This window comes from Mesoplodon densirostris, chromosome 15 (genome assembly GCF_025265405.1).
Source record: "Mesoplodon densirostris isolate mMesDen1 chromosome 15, mMesDen1 primary haplotype, whole genome shotgun sequence".
Classification (NCBI taxonomy): domain Eukaryota; kingdom Metazoa; phylum Chordata; class Mammalia; order Artiodactyla; family Ziphiidae; genus Mesoplodon; species Mesoplodon densirostris.
This window is the reverse complement of record NC_082675.1, coordinates 47,641,087-47,659,252: the sequence shown is the minus strand read 5'-3', so window position 1 is coordinate 47,659,252 and position 18,166 is coordinate 47,641,087. Positions and strand designations below refer to the sequence as shown.

The 18,166-nt window shown below is 43.2% G+C and overlaps 1 protein-coding gene across 1 annotated transcript in view; it reads right to left on the bottom strand.

Moving 5' to 3' along the window:
- The window catches only part of RNF138 (ring finger protein 138), a 40,914-nt gene extending 25,114 nt beyond the window's left edge, over positions 1-15,800 (bottom strand). Inside the window, exons 1-2 of the mRNA XM_060118729.1 lie at positions 15,726-15,800; positions 15,086-15,268 (exon numbers count right to left, since the gene is read on the bottom strand). Of these exons, the coding sequence (XP_059974712.1) occupies positions 15,086-15,195 (110 nt within the window). The 5' untranslated portion in view covers positions 15,196-15,268; positions 15,726-15,800. The remainder of the gene's footprint in view (positions 1-15,085; positions 15,269-15,725) is intronic.
- Between the last annotated feature and the right edge of the window lie 2,366 nt (positions 15,801-18,166).

The following is an 18,166-nucleotide window of genomic DNA, read 5'->3' as shown; positions in this document are numbered from 1 at the left end:
TACGAAGTTTAAGTTTTGCTCATCACATTTAAGTTTTTAATTCACCTAAAAATACCTTTATGTATAGTAAACAACAGAGATTTCATATGCAAAGCCATTATCCAAATACCATTCTACTGAATAAGCCATCTTTTCCCCATTGATTTGCCATGTCATATCTATCAAAGTTCTAATACCTGTATGGAACTATTTCTGGGCTCTCTAGTGTATGTCCTACTGATCATTTATCTACTGCTGAATTAATACCATACCATTTTAATTACTGTAACTTCATAATACTACGTCATGGTACCTAGCAGGGTTGGTTCTATCTCTATGTTCTACTTTTTCCAAATTTTCTCATTTATTCATGGTCATTAACACATCATTATGACTTTTTAATCAGTTTTTCAAGTTCTACCAAAACAATGATGTTGAGACTTCATTGGAATTGCATTAGCTTTTTTAGAATCATCTGAGGGAGAACTGGCATCTTAATTTTATTGAATGGTTCTACCCATAAACATGTCATGTCTCTCCACCTATTTAGATTTCTTATGCTTTTCAGTAGTTTTTCAACTTTCCCTACAGAAGTCTTGACATTTTTACTAGATTAAATAGTCTAATTATTTATAAACTATTTATAGTTTTTGTTGCATTATAAATAGGATTCTATTAATTTTTTATCTGATTACTGTTGGTATAAAAAAATGTTATTGATTTTTGTCGTTCTTATATCCAGAAACCTCTCTGTACATTCTTATTAGTTCTAATCATTTGTTAGTTGTTTCTCTTAGGTTTTAGATGTAGTTTTATCATCTACAAATTATGACAATTTTATCTCTTCTTTTTCCATCTTTGTATACCTTATTTCTTCTTTTCTCACTGAATTGCCTAAAGCCTGAAATACAATGTTAAATGGTAGGGGGGATATAAATATCCTTATCTAGTTCTTGACTAGAAAAGCACATAGGGTCTACTATTCAGTACATTTACTATAGATTTTAGGGAAGCTACCCTTAATTAGAAAAGTAAGTTCCATACTATTCCTAATTTGCTATGACATTTTATAATGAAATGCTGAACTCTATTAAATGCTTTTAGCATCTATTGAAATGATCATATGCTTTCAACATCCAAATTCTCTTCCTATTTTGAAGGTGTTCTTCATTATGTGATTTTCAGTGAAAATCAGTTCCTTCTGAAAGGACGAAAAACTGTGGGTCTGTCAATTCCTCCCAACAATTCTGTCAGTTTTCATCTAATGTTATGTTGGTAGCTACAAAAAAGTTCAAGATTATTCCTTTTATCCACGTGAAATGACTTTCTTTCTTGTAATGCTATCTGAATTAAATGGTCTGATATTAATATTTCTATACCAGCTTTCTTTTAGCTGACATAGAAATATAAGGACTCAGAAAAGTTCTCTGAAAGACTCAGTTCTGCTGTAAAGTATCACACACATTCCTAGAAGTCACTGCAGTATGCAAAATCATCCAATAAAAACCACAGAGCTCATGGGAAAAACAGGGTTGGGGCACAACACACAAATGTACACATCCAAAATAATACTCTATATAGGTTACAGATGCATTCACGTTTAAAAGTTTTAACTCAGCCTGGAAAAAATACACACTACTCATTACAATAACTGTTAAAAATATTTTAGCTTTATGTTTTACATTCCCTAAGGGAAATACTTTAAGCAAATATGAATACAATTTATATGTATACTATGCTACTATTTGTGTTAAAAAAAAAGGCAGAGGGGGCTTCCCTGGTGGCGCAGTGGTTGAGAGTCCGCCTGCCGATGCAGGGGACACGGTCCGTGCCCCGGTCCGGGAGGGTCCCACATGCCGCAGAGTGGCTGGGCCCATGGGCCATGGCCACTGAGCCTGCGCGTCCAGAGCCTGTGCTCCGCAACGGGAGAGGCCACAGCAGTGAGGGGCCCACGTACCGCAAAAAAAAAAAAAGTCAGAGGAACGAATGTTATGTTCGTGTCTGCATATGTATACATGATATGTCTGAAAGGATACCAAAGAAATCAACAGCGATATATACCGGGGAATTATGGGGCAGAGGACGATGCAAGGAGTGACAACAGGAATAAGAAAATTTGAGGGAGTTCCCTGGCGGCCTAATGGTTAGGATTCCAGGCTTTCACTACTGTGGCCTGCATTCAATCCCTGGTTGGGGAACTGAGATCCCACAAACCATGTGGCGCGGTCAAAAAAAGAAAAAAAAAAAAAATCCCAAGTCAAATCTTAGTAACTAAGCACAGCTATCCTTTAAATAGATACTAAAACTACTTCTTGAAGACTAGCAAAAATATATCTTAGAAAGCAAAAATGATTTACAAAGGTGCAAAAGCAATTTAATGGAGGAAGGATAAACTTTATTTAATAAATGATGCTGGAGCAACTGGAAATCCATAGGCCAAAAAAATGAAACCCATTGAAGTCTGCCCCTTTATATAAAAATTAACTCAGGGCTTCCCTGGTGGCGTAGTGGTTGAGAGTCCGCCTGCCGATGCAGGGGACACAGGTTCGTGTCCCGGTCCAGGAAGATCCCACATGCTGCGGAGCGGCTAGGCCCGTGAGCCATGGCCGCTGAGCCTGCGCGTCCAGAGCCTGTGCTCCGCAACGGGAGAGGCCACAGCAGTAAGAGGACCGCATACCGTAAAAAAAAAAAAAGGAAAGGAAAGAAAAAGAAAAAAAAGAAAATTAACTCAAAACAGATCATAGACTATAGTAAACTGGGTAATGGCCATCCAAAGATACATTCACTTCCTAATACCCAGAACAAGTTAATATCACCTTATATTGTAACAGATCTGATTATTGTTAAAGATTTGGGGATGAGGAAATTAGCTGGAATTATCCAGGTGGGTCCTAAATGTCACCACAAGTGACTTTATAAGAGAGGCAAAGGGAGATCTGACACAAATACACAGGAGAAGCCATATTGAGATGGAGGCAAAGACTGGAGTGATGTGCCCCCAGCTACTCGAGGCCCTGCCAACACCTTGATTTTGGCCCACTGAAATTGATTTCAAACTTCTAGCCTCTAGAACTGTGAAAAAATTAATTTATGTTGTTTTAAGCCACCAAGTTTGTGGTAATTTGTTACAGTGGCCCTCAGAAACCAATATGCAGAGTTAAATGTGAAACATTAAACTATAAAACTTTGAGAAAAAAATAGAAAATATTCACAACACAAAGCTACACAGAGTTCTTAGACTTAATGTTAAAAACACATTCCATAAAAGGAAAAACTGACAAAGTGGACTTCATAAAAATTTAAAATGTTATTAACAATCTTAAAAAAGACTGTTAAGTAGATAAAAAGACAAACCAAAGACTAGAAAAAAGTATTTGTAAATCATATACCTAACAAAGGAGTAGTATCTAGAATACATAAAGAAGTCTCAAAGATCAAAAGTTAGAAAGCAAACGATCCAATTAAAACATAGGCAAAAGACACTGAAGAGACATGATTTTAACCTAAGATATACAGGTAGTAAACATGCACATGAAAAGATGTTCAACATCATTAGCCATTAGTAAAATACAAATTAAAATCATGAGGTATCACTACAGATTGAAATGGCTTAAAATTTAAAACAATGACAGGGACTTCCCTGGTGGCGCAGTGGTTAAGAATCTGCCTGCCAATGCAGGGGACATGGGTTTGAGCCCTGGTCTGGGAAGATCCCACATGCTGTGGAGCAACTAAGCCCATGTGCCACAGCTACTGAGCCTGTGCTCTAGAGACCGCGAGCCACAACTACTGAGCCCACACGTCACAATTACTGAAGCCCATGCACCTAGAGCCCATGCTCCACAATAAGAGAAGCCACCACAATGAGAACCCCATGCACCTCAACGAAGAGTAGCCCCCGCTCGCCGCAACTAGAGAAAGCCCACGCACAGCAATGAAAACCAACACAGCCAAAATAAATAAATAAATTTATTAAAAAATAATAAAAAATAAAACAATGACAACATGAAATGCTGGCAAGGATGCAAAGAAACTGGATCACTCATACACTGCTCGTGGGAATATAAAATGGTATAGATACTGTGGAAAATAGCTTGGCATTTTCTTAAAAGACAAAACATGCAACCACCATATGACCCAATAATTGCATTCATTGCATTCTTGGGCATTTATCCTAGAGGAATGAAGGCTTATGTTCACACAAAAACCTGTACATGAATATTTATAGCAGCTCTATTTGTAATAGTCAAAAACTGGCTATTCCAGATTTCCTTCAGTGAATGAATGTTTAACCAAAATGTGGTACATCCATACCACATATGGATTCATATTCACCAATAAAAGGAACTAATGATAACACACAACCTGAATCTCCAGAAAATTATGCTGAGTGAAAAAAGAAATTCCAAAAAGTTACATATTGTTTGATTCCGTTTATATAACATTACTTAACATTCTTTTTTTGCTAACAGCTCTATTGAGATTTAAGTCACATACCATACCCCATTCACCCATTTAAAGTGTACATTTCCGTGGGTTTTTTACTGTTATTTACAGAATTGTGCAATATTTAAGATTCTTAAAATGTCAAAATTATGGAAATAGATAACATGGGACTTCCTCGGCGGTCCAGTGGTAACAAATCCGCCTTCCAATGCAGGGGACACAGGTTTGATCCCTGGTCGGGGAACTAAGATCCCACTTGCTGTGGGGCAACGAAGCCCGTGCGACACAACTACTGAGCCCACGCACCTCAACTAGAGAGCCCTCATGCCCCAAACTACAAAGCCCACACCCAAATAGAGAGAGGAAACCCACACATCATAATGAGAGATCCTGCATGCCGCAACGAAGATCCTATGTGTTGCAACGAAGACCCAATGCAGCCAAAAATAAAAAATAAAAAGTAAATAAAATTAAATTAAAATTAAAAAAAAAAAAGAAATAGAGAACGTGTGAACATTAGTGCTTGCCAAGGGTTAAGGAGGCACAGAGTGGGATCAAGAGGAAAGTGGGTGTGGCTATAAATGAGCTATGTGAAGGATCTTTGTGATGATGGAAACGTTCTTTATCTTTACTCTATTAAGAAGGAAGATATCCTGGTTTTATTTACAAAATATTACCATTAGGGGAAACTGGGCCAGGGTACACAATTTCTGTATTACTTTACAACTACATGTGAATCTACAGTGGTCTCAAAATAAACAGTTTAACTTATCCGTATATTATAATGCATATTCACTTAATAAATACATATTAAATACTTACTACATAACAGAACTAGGGACATGTCAGGGAACAAAAGTCATGAAAATCCCTACCCTGATGGGACTTACAGCATTGTGTGCATGCAGGTACTTGTGGCAAGTTTGTGTATTGTATATATACTATATCCAAAAACATTTTAACAAGTCATATTATACTGTGCTAAAAATAGTAAAAGTAATTAATGAAAGTGAAGAATCCCAAAGAATCAAATTATTTTAAGAATTCAAATATACTAAAAAGATTTTTAAAAGAATGGAAAAGGAATGCCCTCTAAGAAATACTGAGGTCAACTAAATAAGATAGGCAAATTAATAAAGATTCAAAAGCACACATCATATATCTTAGTAGATTCCAGGTAAGTCCAAAAATGGACAATTTTTTTAAAAGATTCAAGAAACAGAAAAAATGGAATAGCACTGTAACTTTAGATAAAGAGAATCAAGTATTTCAAATCTGAATGTATAAGAAAATGTAATAATATACCAAAAACAAAGCAACTGACAGGAAAATAATGTAAAGTAAGTAATAAATTACAATAATTATTAAATCATAGTCATAGAAATGATCACAAATGTACCTACACACTCTGAACAGTAAAATTACAAATTAGTATATAAAAATTTAATATGGAAAAATGCACATAGCCATATGTTGCTAGCAACTGAAGAAACAAATTTTAAGGCGAGTTCTAGACACCACTATGAACTGTATTAAACTAACAAAATATTGCTTTAAAAAAATGCTCAACGGGGCTTCCCTGGTGGCGCAGTGGTTGAGAGTCCGCCTGCCGATGCAGGGGACACGGGTTTGTGCCCCGGTCCGGGAGGATCCCACATGTCGCGGAGCGCCTGGGCCCGTGCCATGGCCGTTGGGCCTGCGCGTCCGGCTCCGCAGCGGGAGAGGCCACAACAGTGAGAGGCCCGCGTATCACACACACAAAAAAATGCTCAACGTAGCGAATATCCTGCTCGGGCTGCGCGCTGGGCCACGGCGCAAGCACCGGAAGATGGGGCCGCCCGCCCATCCGCCCGGCGCCCCGGGTCCCTGCCCGCCGGCCGCCCCGGCGTCCCCCACGAGGCCCCGGAGCCAAGGGCCAAGCGGCCGCGGACGGCAGCGTAGAAGGCGCGAGGTAGTGATGATCTTCAAAATGAAGTCTCTGGAAAATGTTCAGTTCTCTGCAGGAACTACAAAAATGGAAGGAAAGAACATTTTCAAAACGAAATTGTTGCCACCGCAATGAAGAGTAGCCCCCGCTCGCCGCAACTAGAGAAAGCCCGTGCACAGCAACGAAGACCCAACGCAGCCAAAATAAATAAATAAAATAAAATAAATTAATTTTTTTTAAAAAGCTCTTTCTAAAAAAAAAAAACGGAATTGTTGTGAAAGTGTGTTTACAACTAACTGATACTATTGACAGTTTCTTTTTTCTTTTTCGCTAATGAAACACTTTAAGAAGATTGTATTTATGGTCAAAGGAAACTGGACTAACCATGCGGCCGAAGACTTTTCCCGCCACGACCTACTCTGGGAACAGCCCGCAGCGGCTGCAGGAGATCCGCGAGGGGCTTGAAGCAGCCGCCCAAGACCTCCGCCCCGGGGCCTCCAGCAGGGCCGAGCAGTGACGCTGTGCTGGACGCCAAGGCCCTGGGGGGCCAGGCAGCAGCAGCAGCAGCAGAGGAGGACAGACCCAAAGTTCGGGCCTTACCAGGAAGCCCTGAGAGAAATCAGATACTCCTTGCTGCCCTCTGCTAATGAATTGGGCCCTTCAGCCGCCGCAGAAGTAAACCGACAAATGCTGCAGTAACTGGTGGACGTGGGCTGTGACCAGATGGGTGGACGCTCCCAGGAGGCTGCCCATCTGGGGTGCAAAGGAGACCAGCAGAGGTCCCTGGAGAGGGGTTTCTAGGCTACAAACCCAAGGCCCTTTCTGTGTCCCATTGCACTGTTTTCCACCTCCTCTCCAAAACCATCTTGTTAGCTGCTTTCCTTTTCAGGCAAGATCCAAAGATTTCTCAACTCTCCTGAAATTGTGTCACGTGCACTTTCTGTCCTCTGTGATGATGGGAAGGCTTTCCCACGTAGCCCTTTCCTTGGGGTTTATTTATTTGGCTTATTCTGAGCTGTCATGGGGAAGAGACTGGCTTCCTTGAACTTGTGTTTGGTCTGTGCATTTTTTAACTCAGCTACAGGTAAGGTTGGTTAACATGAGTTGGCTCTTTGCCTCTGTTTTCTCCTGTTTTAAAAGATAGCCATCTATGCTGTTAGAGGACACGTAACTATATTAAGGGAACGAGAAAGGCTAGAAAATAAAAAGCTTGAGAAATTTTTTTTTTAAATGCTGGCAAAGATGATGGAATACAGATATACTTTAATAGTCTAAATGGCATTATGTAAATTAGCCCAATTTTGTGGAAAGCAACATGACATCTATACAAACAGCAGTAACTATTTATTGAGCACTTAGGCAGGGTTCTAGAAACTTTACATAATCTTGAATTCTTAAGAATAAATAAATGTTTTAAAAGTTCCTTTATTTGGGCTTCCCTGGTGGCGCAGTGGTTGAGAGTATGCCTGCCGATGCAGGGGACGCGGGTTCGTGCCCCAGTGCGGCTGGGCCCGTGAGCCATGGCCGCTGGGCCTGAGTGTCCGGAGCCTGTGCTCCTCAACGGGAGAGGCCACAGCAGTGAGAGGCCCGCATACCGCCAAAAAAAAAAAAAAAAAAAAAAAAGTTCCTTTATTTTACAAACGAGGAAACTAAGACTTTCAAAATAAATAAACCTATATGAGACTGAAGGCAAGATGATACTTCATTGAAAACAAGGCCCTGCACGTTCCTTCTACCTCAGGGTCTTTGCCCAGAATGTTCCCTCACTCCAAAATACTCTATACACAAACACAGCCCTCCACAAATTAACACCTACACATCACAAATCTCAGCAACAATTTCACTTCCTCAAGAAAGGTCTTTATTACGTACCCATCCACCCACCAACCCACCTAGATCTGGTCCCCTTCTTATATTCTCTCCTTAAACCTATGAGTTTGTAACTGCACATGTATCTGAGTGTTTATTTGAATTAAAAAGTGTCTCACCAATGCCAGTTCTGAAGACAGGGATCATATCTAACCGTACACCACTGTAAGTATAACACAGAGCTGGGCACCTAGTAGGAATTCATTAATATTTGTTAAAGCAATGAATGCTAATTTACCTTAATCTAATCCAAAATTTTACTTAACCCAAGACCAAGATATAATCCACAGTCCTCAAATCAAAACCATAAGCAGCTTCCATGTACAAAACACTACAACAGAGTTATAATCATCCTTGTGTGACACAGCAGACAAATTCCCTTGTATTTACCCTCTGACCCAGCAATTCCACTTGTGAAAATTTATCTTACAGGAAGAACTCTCACATGTGAAATGGTATTCATACAAGTTTAATCAATGTGCCATTATTCGTAACAGCAAAAGATTGGAAACAACCTAAGTGTCCACAGATAAGAGATTGGATAAATAAATAAATATTTTAATAATTAAAAAAATAATCAAACAATGGAACACTAGAACACTAAATATGTTCCATGGGGTCAGGAATTTTTGTCTGGTTTGTTGAACCCTAGAATCTACATTAGTATTATTGGCACATAATGGACACTCAGTGTTGGCTTACTGAATGAATGAAAACTCTACAATCTCTCCCCCCCCCAAAAAAAGAGTAAGAAGGCCCTTTATGTACTGATATAGAATGACCTCCAATACAGTAAAACATGAAAGTAGCAAGGTACAAAAGAATGCATACAGTATGCTGTTCTCTGGAAGAATAGATAAGGTAACAGTGATTGCGAGAGACAATCATATAATTTCCTTTTGTACCTTTAAAGCTGTGAATTACAATATTCTCCATTCACAATAATACCTTCGATATTAAATATCTGGACCAAAAAACTTGAAACAGCCTCCATTCTGTTTACAATAATAATCTAGCTTTTTGTGTTAGATGCTATAGTTATTAAACTAAACATAATTTTATATTTTTATGGGTTTTGAAAACTATAAAACACACATACAAGATTATTAGCATTCACAAACATTATCTCATTTTGCCCTTGCAACAACCCTGTGAAACAGGTTGTTTCTACCCCTGTTTTATGGAGAAGAAAACAGGCTGAAAGGAGTTAAATGACTTGACCAAGTGATACAGCTAGTAAGCTGTGGTCTACCAACACAAACCCACCATTCATACATTTATTCAATACCAAATACATACAGTAGGCTCAGGTAAGTACAAGTAGACCTGGGTTGCTGCCTTTTAAGAGCTTACAGTCTAGTAGGAGTCTGCCTTCCAATGCAGGGGACGTGGTTTCGATCCTTGATCGGGGAACTAAGATCCCACATGCCGCAGGGCAACTAAGCCTGTGCACCACAACTACTAAGCCCGTGCCACAACTAGAGAGAAGCCCGCGTGCAGCAATGTAGAGCCCGCGCGCTGCAATGAAAGATCCCATGTGCCGCAGCTAAGACCTGATGCAGCCAAAAATAGATAAATATTTTAAAAACTTGTTAAAAAGAGCTTCCAGTCTAACTGGTGAGAATGGCATCAGTCAAATCGTCTGATCCCAAAAATATTATGATTATGAACTGTGATAAGAAATACAAAGAGGGATTTCCCTAGTGGCGCAGAGGTTAAGAATCCACCTGCCGGGGCTTCCCTGGTGGCACAGTGGTTGAGAATCTGCCTGCTAATGCAGGGGACACGGGTTCGAGCCCTGGTCTGGGAAGATCCCACATGCCACGGAGCAACTAGGCCCGTGAGCCACAGCTACTGAGCCTGCGCGTCTGGAGCCTGTGCTCCGCAACAAGAGAGGCCGCGGTAGTGAGAGGCCCGCGCACCGCGATGAAGAGTGGCCCCCGCTTGCCACAACTAGAGAAAGCCCTCGCACAGAAACGAAGACCCAACACAGCAAAAATAAATAAATTACTAAACTCCTACCCCCAACATCTTCTTTAAAAAAAAAAAAAAAAAAGAATCCACCTGCCAATGCAGGGGACATGGGTTCGAGCCCTGGTCCGGGAAGATCCCACATGCCTCGGAGCAACTAAACCTGTGCACCACAACTACTGAGCCTGCACTCTAGAGCCCACGAGCCACAATTACTGAGCCTGTGTGCCACAACTACTGAAGCCCGCATGCCTAGAGTCTGTGCTTCGCAACAAGCCACCGCAATGAGAAGCCCACGCACTGCAAGGAAGAGAAGCCCCCGCTCGCCACAACTAGAGAAAGCCCACGCGCAGCAACAAAGACCCAACACAGCCAAAAATAAATAAATACATTTATTTTAAAAAAAGATGGCCTAGAGCAGCAATTATTATATCAGCAAGAAACCATGTAAGCCTGGCTTTCAGATTTATAACGAGTACATAGGAAAGAAGGTATTTTGAAAATATGTATTTAGTTAGTTAGTTAGTTAGTTAGTTAGTTATTTTTTGCAGTACGCGGGCCTCTCACTGTTGTGGCCTCTCCCGTTGCAGAGCACAGGCTCCGGACGCGCAGGCTCAGCGGCCATGGTTCACGGGCCCAGCCGCTCCGCGGCACGTGGGATCTTCCCAGACAGGAGCACGAACCCGCGTCCCCTGCATCGGCAGGCGGACTCTCAATGACTGCGCCACCAGGGAAGCCCTGAAAATATGTATTTAGAGCATGACTGCCCAAATAGGATACCAATAAAGGTGTTCAAATTGTAAGAAATATGAAGTGAAAATTCAGGGACTGGATAACCCAAAGCAGGTCAATAAAGAATCATACAAATCTGTGCTTAATGAGAAGTGGAGGGTGATTTATATTACTTCATTTTAAAAGATGCTTCCTGGGACTTCCCTGGTGGTCCAGTGGTTAAGACCCTGCGCTGCCAATGCAGGGAGCACAGGTTCCATCCCTGGTTGGGGAACTAAGATCCCGCACGCTACCTGGCGTGGCCAAAAAATAAAATAAAAATAAAATAGGCCCCGAAGCAAACAGATTAGATTTCCATTTTTAAGAATCTGGCAAGGCATCAACTTGTTATTATATGTAATTTTCATTGTGATAGAGCTTACTTCTAACTGTACAGAGTTGTTTATTTAACCATTCAAAATAGAGAAGGGAGGTTTGGTTTAAAGAATCTTTGAAGATTACAAAGGGAAAAAAAACAAGAGATAAATACCTTACCACTATGCCAGTCTGTACCTTCTGAAACATACCTGCTCAACTTTCATATTCTTAATTCATCTTTACATGTTTTTCAAAACATCTGACCACTCTAAGGCATCTGACACTGCTGACTACCTTTCCTTAAAATTCTTCTCGGTTTCCTGTCACACTCTATCTTGGTTTTCTTCCTGTTCTTATCCATTCCTTCTCAGGCTGTTCTTTTCTCCACTCTACATTTAAATATATATTCTCCAGCACTTTGTTCTATCTAGGTCTCTGTTATCTTTCAATTTATACACCTCCTCCAGGGGCTACATTCATACTCACAGCTTTAGTTCCATGTATTCCAGATCTACGTACATACACTTAACTATTGGACATACAATCATCAAATCTTACACAATCTCCTTAAAATGTCAGGAATTTCTTCTCTCCATTCCCTCTATCATTACCTTGGTTCAGGTTCTAATCATTTCTCTCTGACAGAGCAATGAATGACCTCTTCACCAGTCTCACCAGTACCAAGCTAGACAAGGCTAGTAATTAGTAAGCATTCTAAAATTTAAATGTGACCATGCTGCTCCCCTGCCAAAATTATTCAGTAGGTCTCTATGGCTTTCAGGAAGAAGTTCAAATTGGCTTACACAGTAAATTCCTGCCACTGTCGCTAAGCTCCATCTCTACCACACTCATCTTTTGGCCAAACTTTGTAATCGGGATACAGTCATCCTCTGTAACCCCTCCTCACCTCTGCATATGCTGTAAACCTAATCAGGGTATTCCCCAACAATCCCTGAATACCAATTCTGACCTAAAGTGTAACTTCATCCAGGAAATCTCTCCTACACTCATAGGCTAATTTAGATACCTGCTCTCAAGGCTCACATAAATTCTCCTCCTCAATTTCTTCCATACCAATCACATTCATGTATAGGTCTTCTCCATTAGACTATTAACATTCTCCAGAGAAAGAGCACTTTGTTTTGTTTTGGCCTCACAACATGTGCGACCTTAGTTCCCCGACCAGGGATCGAACCAGTGTGGAGTCTTAACCACTGGACAGCCAGGGAAGTCCCAGAGAAAGAGCACTTTGTATTCCCTGTACCTGACACACAGAAGGCATCTGACAACTGCTGTTTGAAGGAATGAATGAGGATTAAATGGGAATTTATATTTTGGTAAAGTTTTTCCAGTGATAATGAACTTGCTCCTTTTACTAGAATGGGCAAATCCTTCACTACAGTTGAAATGGCACAGGGGCTGAAAGCTCTTATCACCACATCTCTCACTACTGATGAACAAAAAATTAATTTTGTAGCTAAATATAAATTTGTTTAAAGGCACAGGTTTGTCCTCTGTAAAAAGGGAAAAGCAAATGACATTCTAAACTAGGTTATTTAAAACAGAATTCTATTTCCCCACCAAACTCCTCCCAATCAATACCTTGTTCCACCATTACCACCCTTTCCAAAGAAAACTTTTTCTCCATCCACCTTAATTTACTGTTTAGCCAGAACCTTAGAGCAACTGTGTGTGCATCTGAGAGGGGACAATGCTGGTAAATGAGGGGATGGAGGAAGGTGAGTAGTAGGTGTCCAGTTCTCCTAACAAAACCTACTCCATTATTTTCTTTCCACATCCCAGCCCAGGGAGGTGATTTAAGAAAAGCCCTCAACAATCATCTTCACTCGCTTTTCCACAGCCTTGAGGTCAAGCCAAAACTACAGTTTGATTTAATAAAATGTCTCACGAGGGAAGTGAACTAGAGCAAACTGCACGGAATTTTGAGGGGAACTAGAGATTACAATGAGTTCTATGAGGTCAAACACCCAACAGGTAATTGAAATGATTCTGTCCGGAAAAGACCTACTGCCTCACTGTGCCCTCCTCCCCTCCCTGTCTTCCACCCACTGCCAGCCCAAGCACAGAAAAGGCATCAAGTTATAATAAACACTAACAGATTAAAGACTAAAAAGTATACACTGCTCCCTAAACATCTCAAGATATTTTTCTAACAATCTGCACTTGTTGCACCAAATGATAAAGGAATAAGATTGTCATTCATCTCCCATAAGCGGCAAAAATATAACTGGCGTAACTTCTATGGTGAAAAGTCACATACTCTTGGGCTCACACAACCACTACCACTAGGAATAAGGTAGACAACAGTGCAGGTAAGACTGGGGATCGGAGTGACACGAGTGGGTCTCAAGAAACAACTGTAAGGAAGTTTGTGATTAAGAACCCCAAGTTCGGGCTTCCCTGGTGGCGCAGTGGTTGAGAGTCCGCCTGTCGATGCAGGGGACACGGGTTCGTGCCCCGGTCCGGGAAGATCCCACATGCCACGGAGCGGCTGGGCCCGTGAGACACGGCCGCTGAGCCTGCGCGTCCCGAGCCTGTGCTCCGCAACGGGAGAGGCCACAACAGTGAGAGGCCCGCGTACCGCAAAAAAAAAAAAAAAAAAAGAACCCCAAATTCAACAACCCATTCTTTACAAAATTATAGAACCGCCCCTCCCCAAAAAAAAGGTCGAAGGAGAAATCGATTTAGAAACTTGTTCGACTCTTTTCAGCTATTTGTAAGCACACAGAACTTTCAAGCCTGGGTGTACTTTTTCAAATAGAGATTTCCAAGCCTCAGCTGCCAGAAATTCTTTATAAGTTTGTAATGGAGCCTGGGAACTGGCATGTTTACTTAAAAAGCTCCCCAGGGACTCTGGTCAGCAGCCAGGTGTGTCAGAAATGCTATACACCTTTACCAGAAAGGCTCCTTCTAACCCTTACGGACACCCTACGAGTCTATACTAATTATCGAAGTTCTTCCTAACAGCACCAGGCCACCTCACCGAATCCCTCTGTGTTCTCCATCACCCCTAGGATTACTGCCTTAATTTCAGTTCATTCCTCACATCAGCGGTCTATCTTTCTCATCTCCACCCTTGTAGTATTCAAGTAATAAGCAGACGGGTAAAACAAAGGGAAACTATCACTTCAATACCCGGAAATCCTGTCAGTTCTAACATATGAGGGAAGCAAACCCATTCTAGGTCATTCCAACCTGCACTGAATTTTGAACGCATCGAAACACTTTCAAGCGTGGTCTGTGAAGCGGGTCTGAAAGGTTAAGTTAGAAGAGAGCTCCTCGATCTGGAAAGGATGGGCCAAGGTTCTGAAAGGAAAAGGGAGACTTGAAAGCGGGGCGGGTCGCGGAGCCGGGCGAGCGGGCCTTGCGGGCACCTCTGGCCGGTTCTGACACCCGACACCCCAGCCTTCACTCAGGTTGCTAGGAAACAAAAAGGCTCCACATTCCCTGCAATTCCTCCCGGGCCTGCAGGAGAAGACAGGGGCCTCGGGGCCCGAGGACGCCACGGGGACGGGCCTGGGCACTGCCCCGGGGACGCGGCAACGAGGCAGCTCCGGGGCCCGGCAGCTCCGGCTGAGGGGCCAGGCGCAGGGAGCGGGCCGGGAGTTCGGGGGGAGGGCGGCCTGGCCTCCGACCGACGGCGAACGGGCCCTCGGCTCCGAGCGGCGCCCGGGGAGGCCGTGGCGGGCTCCGCTCCCGCCAGGCCGCAGCCCAGGGTCCGGGGCGGGGTGAGAGGCCTAAATGACCACCCGGCTCCGCGCGGGGGAGGGGGCGTCTACTCACACGTGCTGACAAGCCGCGGTCCGTACGGGCGTTTTGAGCACCTCCTGACAGACGGGGCAGTAGAAATCATCTTCGGTGTAGGACGTGGCCGCGGAGAGCTCCTCCGCCATGGCGGGAGATGGGGGACGAGGTTATGGCGGCGGCAGCGGCCCAGGTGGCAGCGTCGACCCGTGGCCCGACTCCCTGTGTGAACCAGGAGGGGGCGGGGAATCGCGTCAGGAAGCGGCTCGCGCCAGGAAGGAGGCGGGGCCCTGGAGGGGCGGGACAGAACGCCGAGACGCTACGGCCGCACGCGCCGGGCGAGGGTAAATCCCCGGGTTGCTGCTCTTGCCGGGGCAGGACGGGGAGGCGGCGCTGGGCGGGAGGCGGCGGACGAAAGCCCGGCGATTGGCCTCACTGACGTTTCCACGAGCGCCCGCGAAGGGCGACCCCGCCTGAGGCCACTCCCTTACCTGGCTCCGCAAGGCAGCCGCGACTCAGCCCTCTTCTGCGCCTCCGGCGTCCTTTTCCCCGGCCTTTCGGCTCCTTTTCCCCACCCCCTCCCCGAGCCCCACACCCGCGCAGCCGGCTTTCGGCCGCAACCTACGCTTTTCCGCGGCTCCCCGCCCCGCCCCTACACTCCGCTTGCGTAGACGCTCACTTAGGTGAGCCAGCTTCACGGGCTAGCGTTGGTAGAGAAGCCGGGCGCCGTCCTCCGGCTTCTTGTCCAGCCGCTGCCCCCTTCGCAGCTGAGGCCGGGGGCGGAGTGGCGGGTGGAGTGTGCTGGGCCCATCGACCTTAAACAGGGCCGGGCCCGAGGCTCATGGTGCACGTGGATCCCACCGCGGCATCGCGCTGCCTGCAGCCTGCCCGGCAGGTCACCGAACATAAGGCGGCGAGCGCGGGCCCGATGAGGGGGTGGAGGGCGGCCTCCATAGCAAACGGCTTGTGACGTATGCAGCAGCTTGTGACGTCAACAGCTGGGTGTTCGCTGTACCCCCAGCTTCCCTAGAGCAGGGATCCCCCTTCGAGCCACTCCTATCAAATATATTGGGGTTTTCAGGAATTTTCCCTCAAAAAATAGAATTACATGGTATTAAATATTTGGTCCTTGTTGTTGCCCTTGTCAGAATGTTTGGTTCATGTCAAGGTGTGTTAATGTAATAATCCGTTATGGGATTTTAATCTTTCGGAGAGGAAAAATTAAAGCCCCCTTGAGAGGGTTTCAGCTTTAGACCTTAACACAGTGTGAGTGACGAGTTACAGTCGCAGATGCGGTTTTCCACCAACACCTTTGTTTTGTTGATAGCTTTGAAGAAGAATGAGGTGGAAGCGTGAACCTAGGCATTTCACCGTTATTCAGTAATTTAAATGCTTTTTTGTTTGTTTGTTTTGGTTTGGTTTTGGCCATGGTGCATGTGGGAATCTTAGTTCCGGACCAGGGATTGAACCTGTGCCCCCTGCAGTGGAAGTGCGTAGTCTTAACCACTGGACTGCCAGGGAAGTCCCAAATGTTTCTTTTTCTTTTTTTTTTAAATGGGCCCTTAATTCCGAGATATATCCACACAATTGATAGATCTATAAGGTGAGGTCACAACCACATGAATGGAGCTAAAGAAATCTAGAACATTATAAAGCATCCTCAGTTTGCTTCAGAAAAGAAAAAGGTTTCATTAGCATGCTTTGTTAAAGCTTTCCGCTGTGAACAAAATAAATCATAGAAGCCACTGAAAGGCCTAGTTAATTCAATTCTGTCATTTATTGTCTACGGTGTCCTTGGCACTGTGTTAGATGTTATGCAGGTGTCATGAACTTTGCTCTCAATTCATTTATACTCTTGGATATCTATCAAAATGAAAGGACAAAAAATGGTATTTGCCGAAGTATTAAATTTTTCATTAACAGTGACTATAATGAGGCTAGGAAGAAGAACGATTGGATTTGTATGGACTTAGAGAAAACCTCATGGAGGAAATGGGTCTTAATGCTCATCTTTAAATGACAATTCCTAGAGTAATACTCACTGAATTATTTGTCCAATGAACAGCGAATTCCCTCCACCACCAAACTACATTTTGTATTTTTTTCTCCCTTTCCTCCGTAACAAGGCAGAGCAAGAAGGCTAATTTTAGCTTCAGATTTCTTGGGAGGAGGAAGAGTGCTTGATGGGGGGGGGGATACTTAATCGCAGTAGTCCAGGTACTTTTCAAATTCTCTTATAAAATGGTTCTTGGAGTCCAAATTTCACATTTTCAATAATATATTCCCAATCATATTTTACTTACTTTGACCACTTTAGGAAGTGGTATTTTCTGCTTACTAGAATGTTTCCCTTTACTCATTAAGAATCCTTAACCAGGGCTTCCCTGGTGGCGCAGTGGTTGAGAGTCCGCCTGCCGATGCAGGGGATACAGGTTCGTGCCCCGGTCCGGGAAGATCCCACATGCCCTGGAGCGGCTGGGCCCGTGAGCCACGGCTGCTGAGCCTACGCGTCCAGAGCTTGTGCTCCGCAACGGGAGAAGCCACAACAGTGAGAGGCCCGCATACCGCAAAAAAAAAAAAAAAAAAAAAAAAAAAAAAAAAAAAAAAAAAGAATCCTTAACCAGAACATTAATTTTGTGACTTATAATTTTACTTGCTTCATTCTTTCTCTAATGGCAGCCTTACTCATGCCCTAATCCAAACATGTTTGTATTACTTCTCATATACTCTGAGACTCAAATAAGCAGTTGACATACATGTAAGCATATAGTTGGCCATATGTGGAAATACATCAAAAATGTGGGTATAAGGAAAATGTAGTTACCCACTGAGAGTTAAGCTTAGAAAAATAAACCATAAATGCCAAAAGACACAATCTTCTGTCTTGGCAGCATTTCATACAAAAAACTACTTGATATTTTTAGGGCAGCATCACAGATTTACTCCAATTACGTTCAGCTGTGTAAATAAAACCTCCTCAGGTTTGGGGCATAGGGGGAAAACCCTAAATGTTAGACCAGCTTTATAAACTTAGTCTGTTGAAATAATTTAAACATTTCCTTTAAGTTTAGGTTAAAACACTCAATCTGTTAACAGTCCATTTCCCTCAGTCGGCTCCCC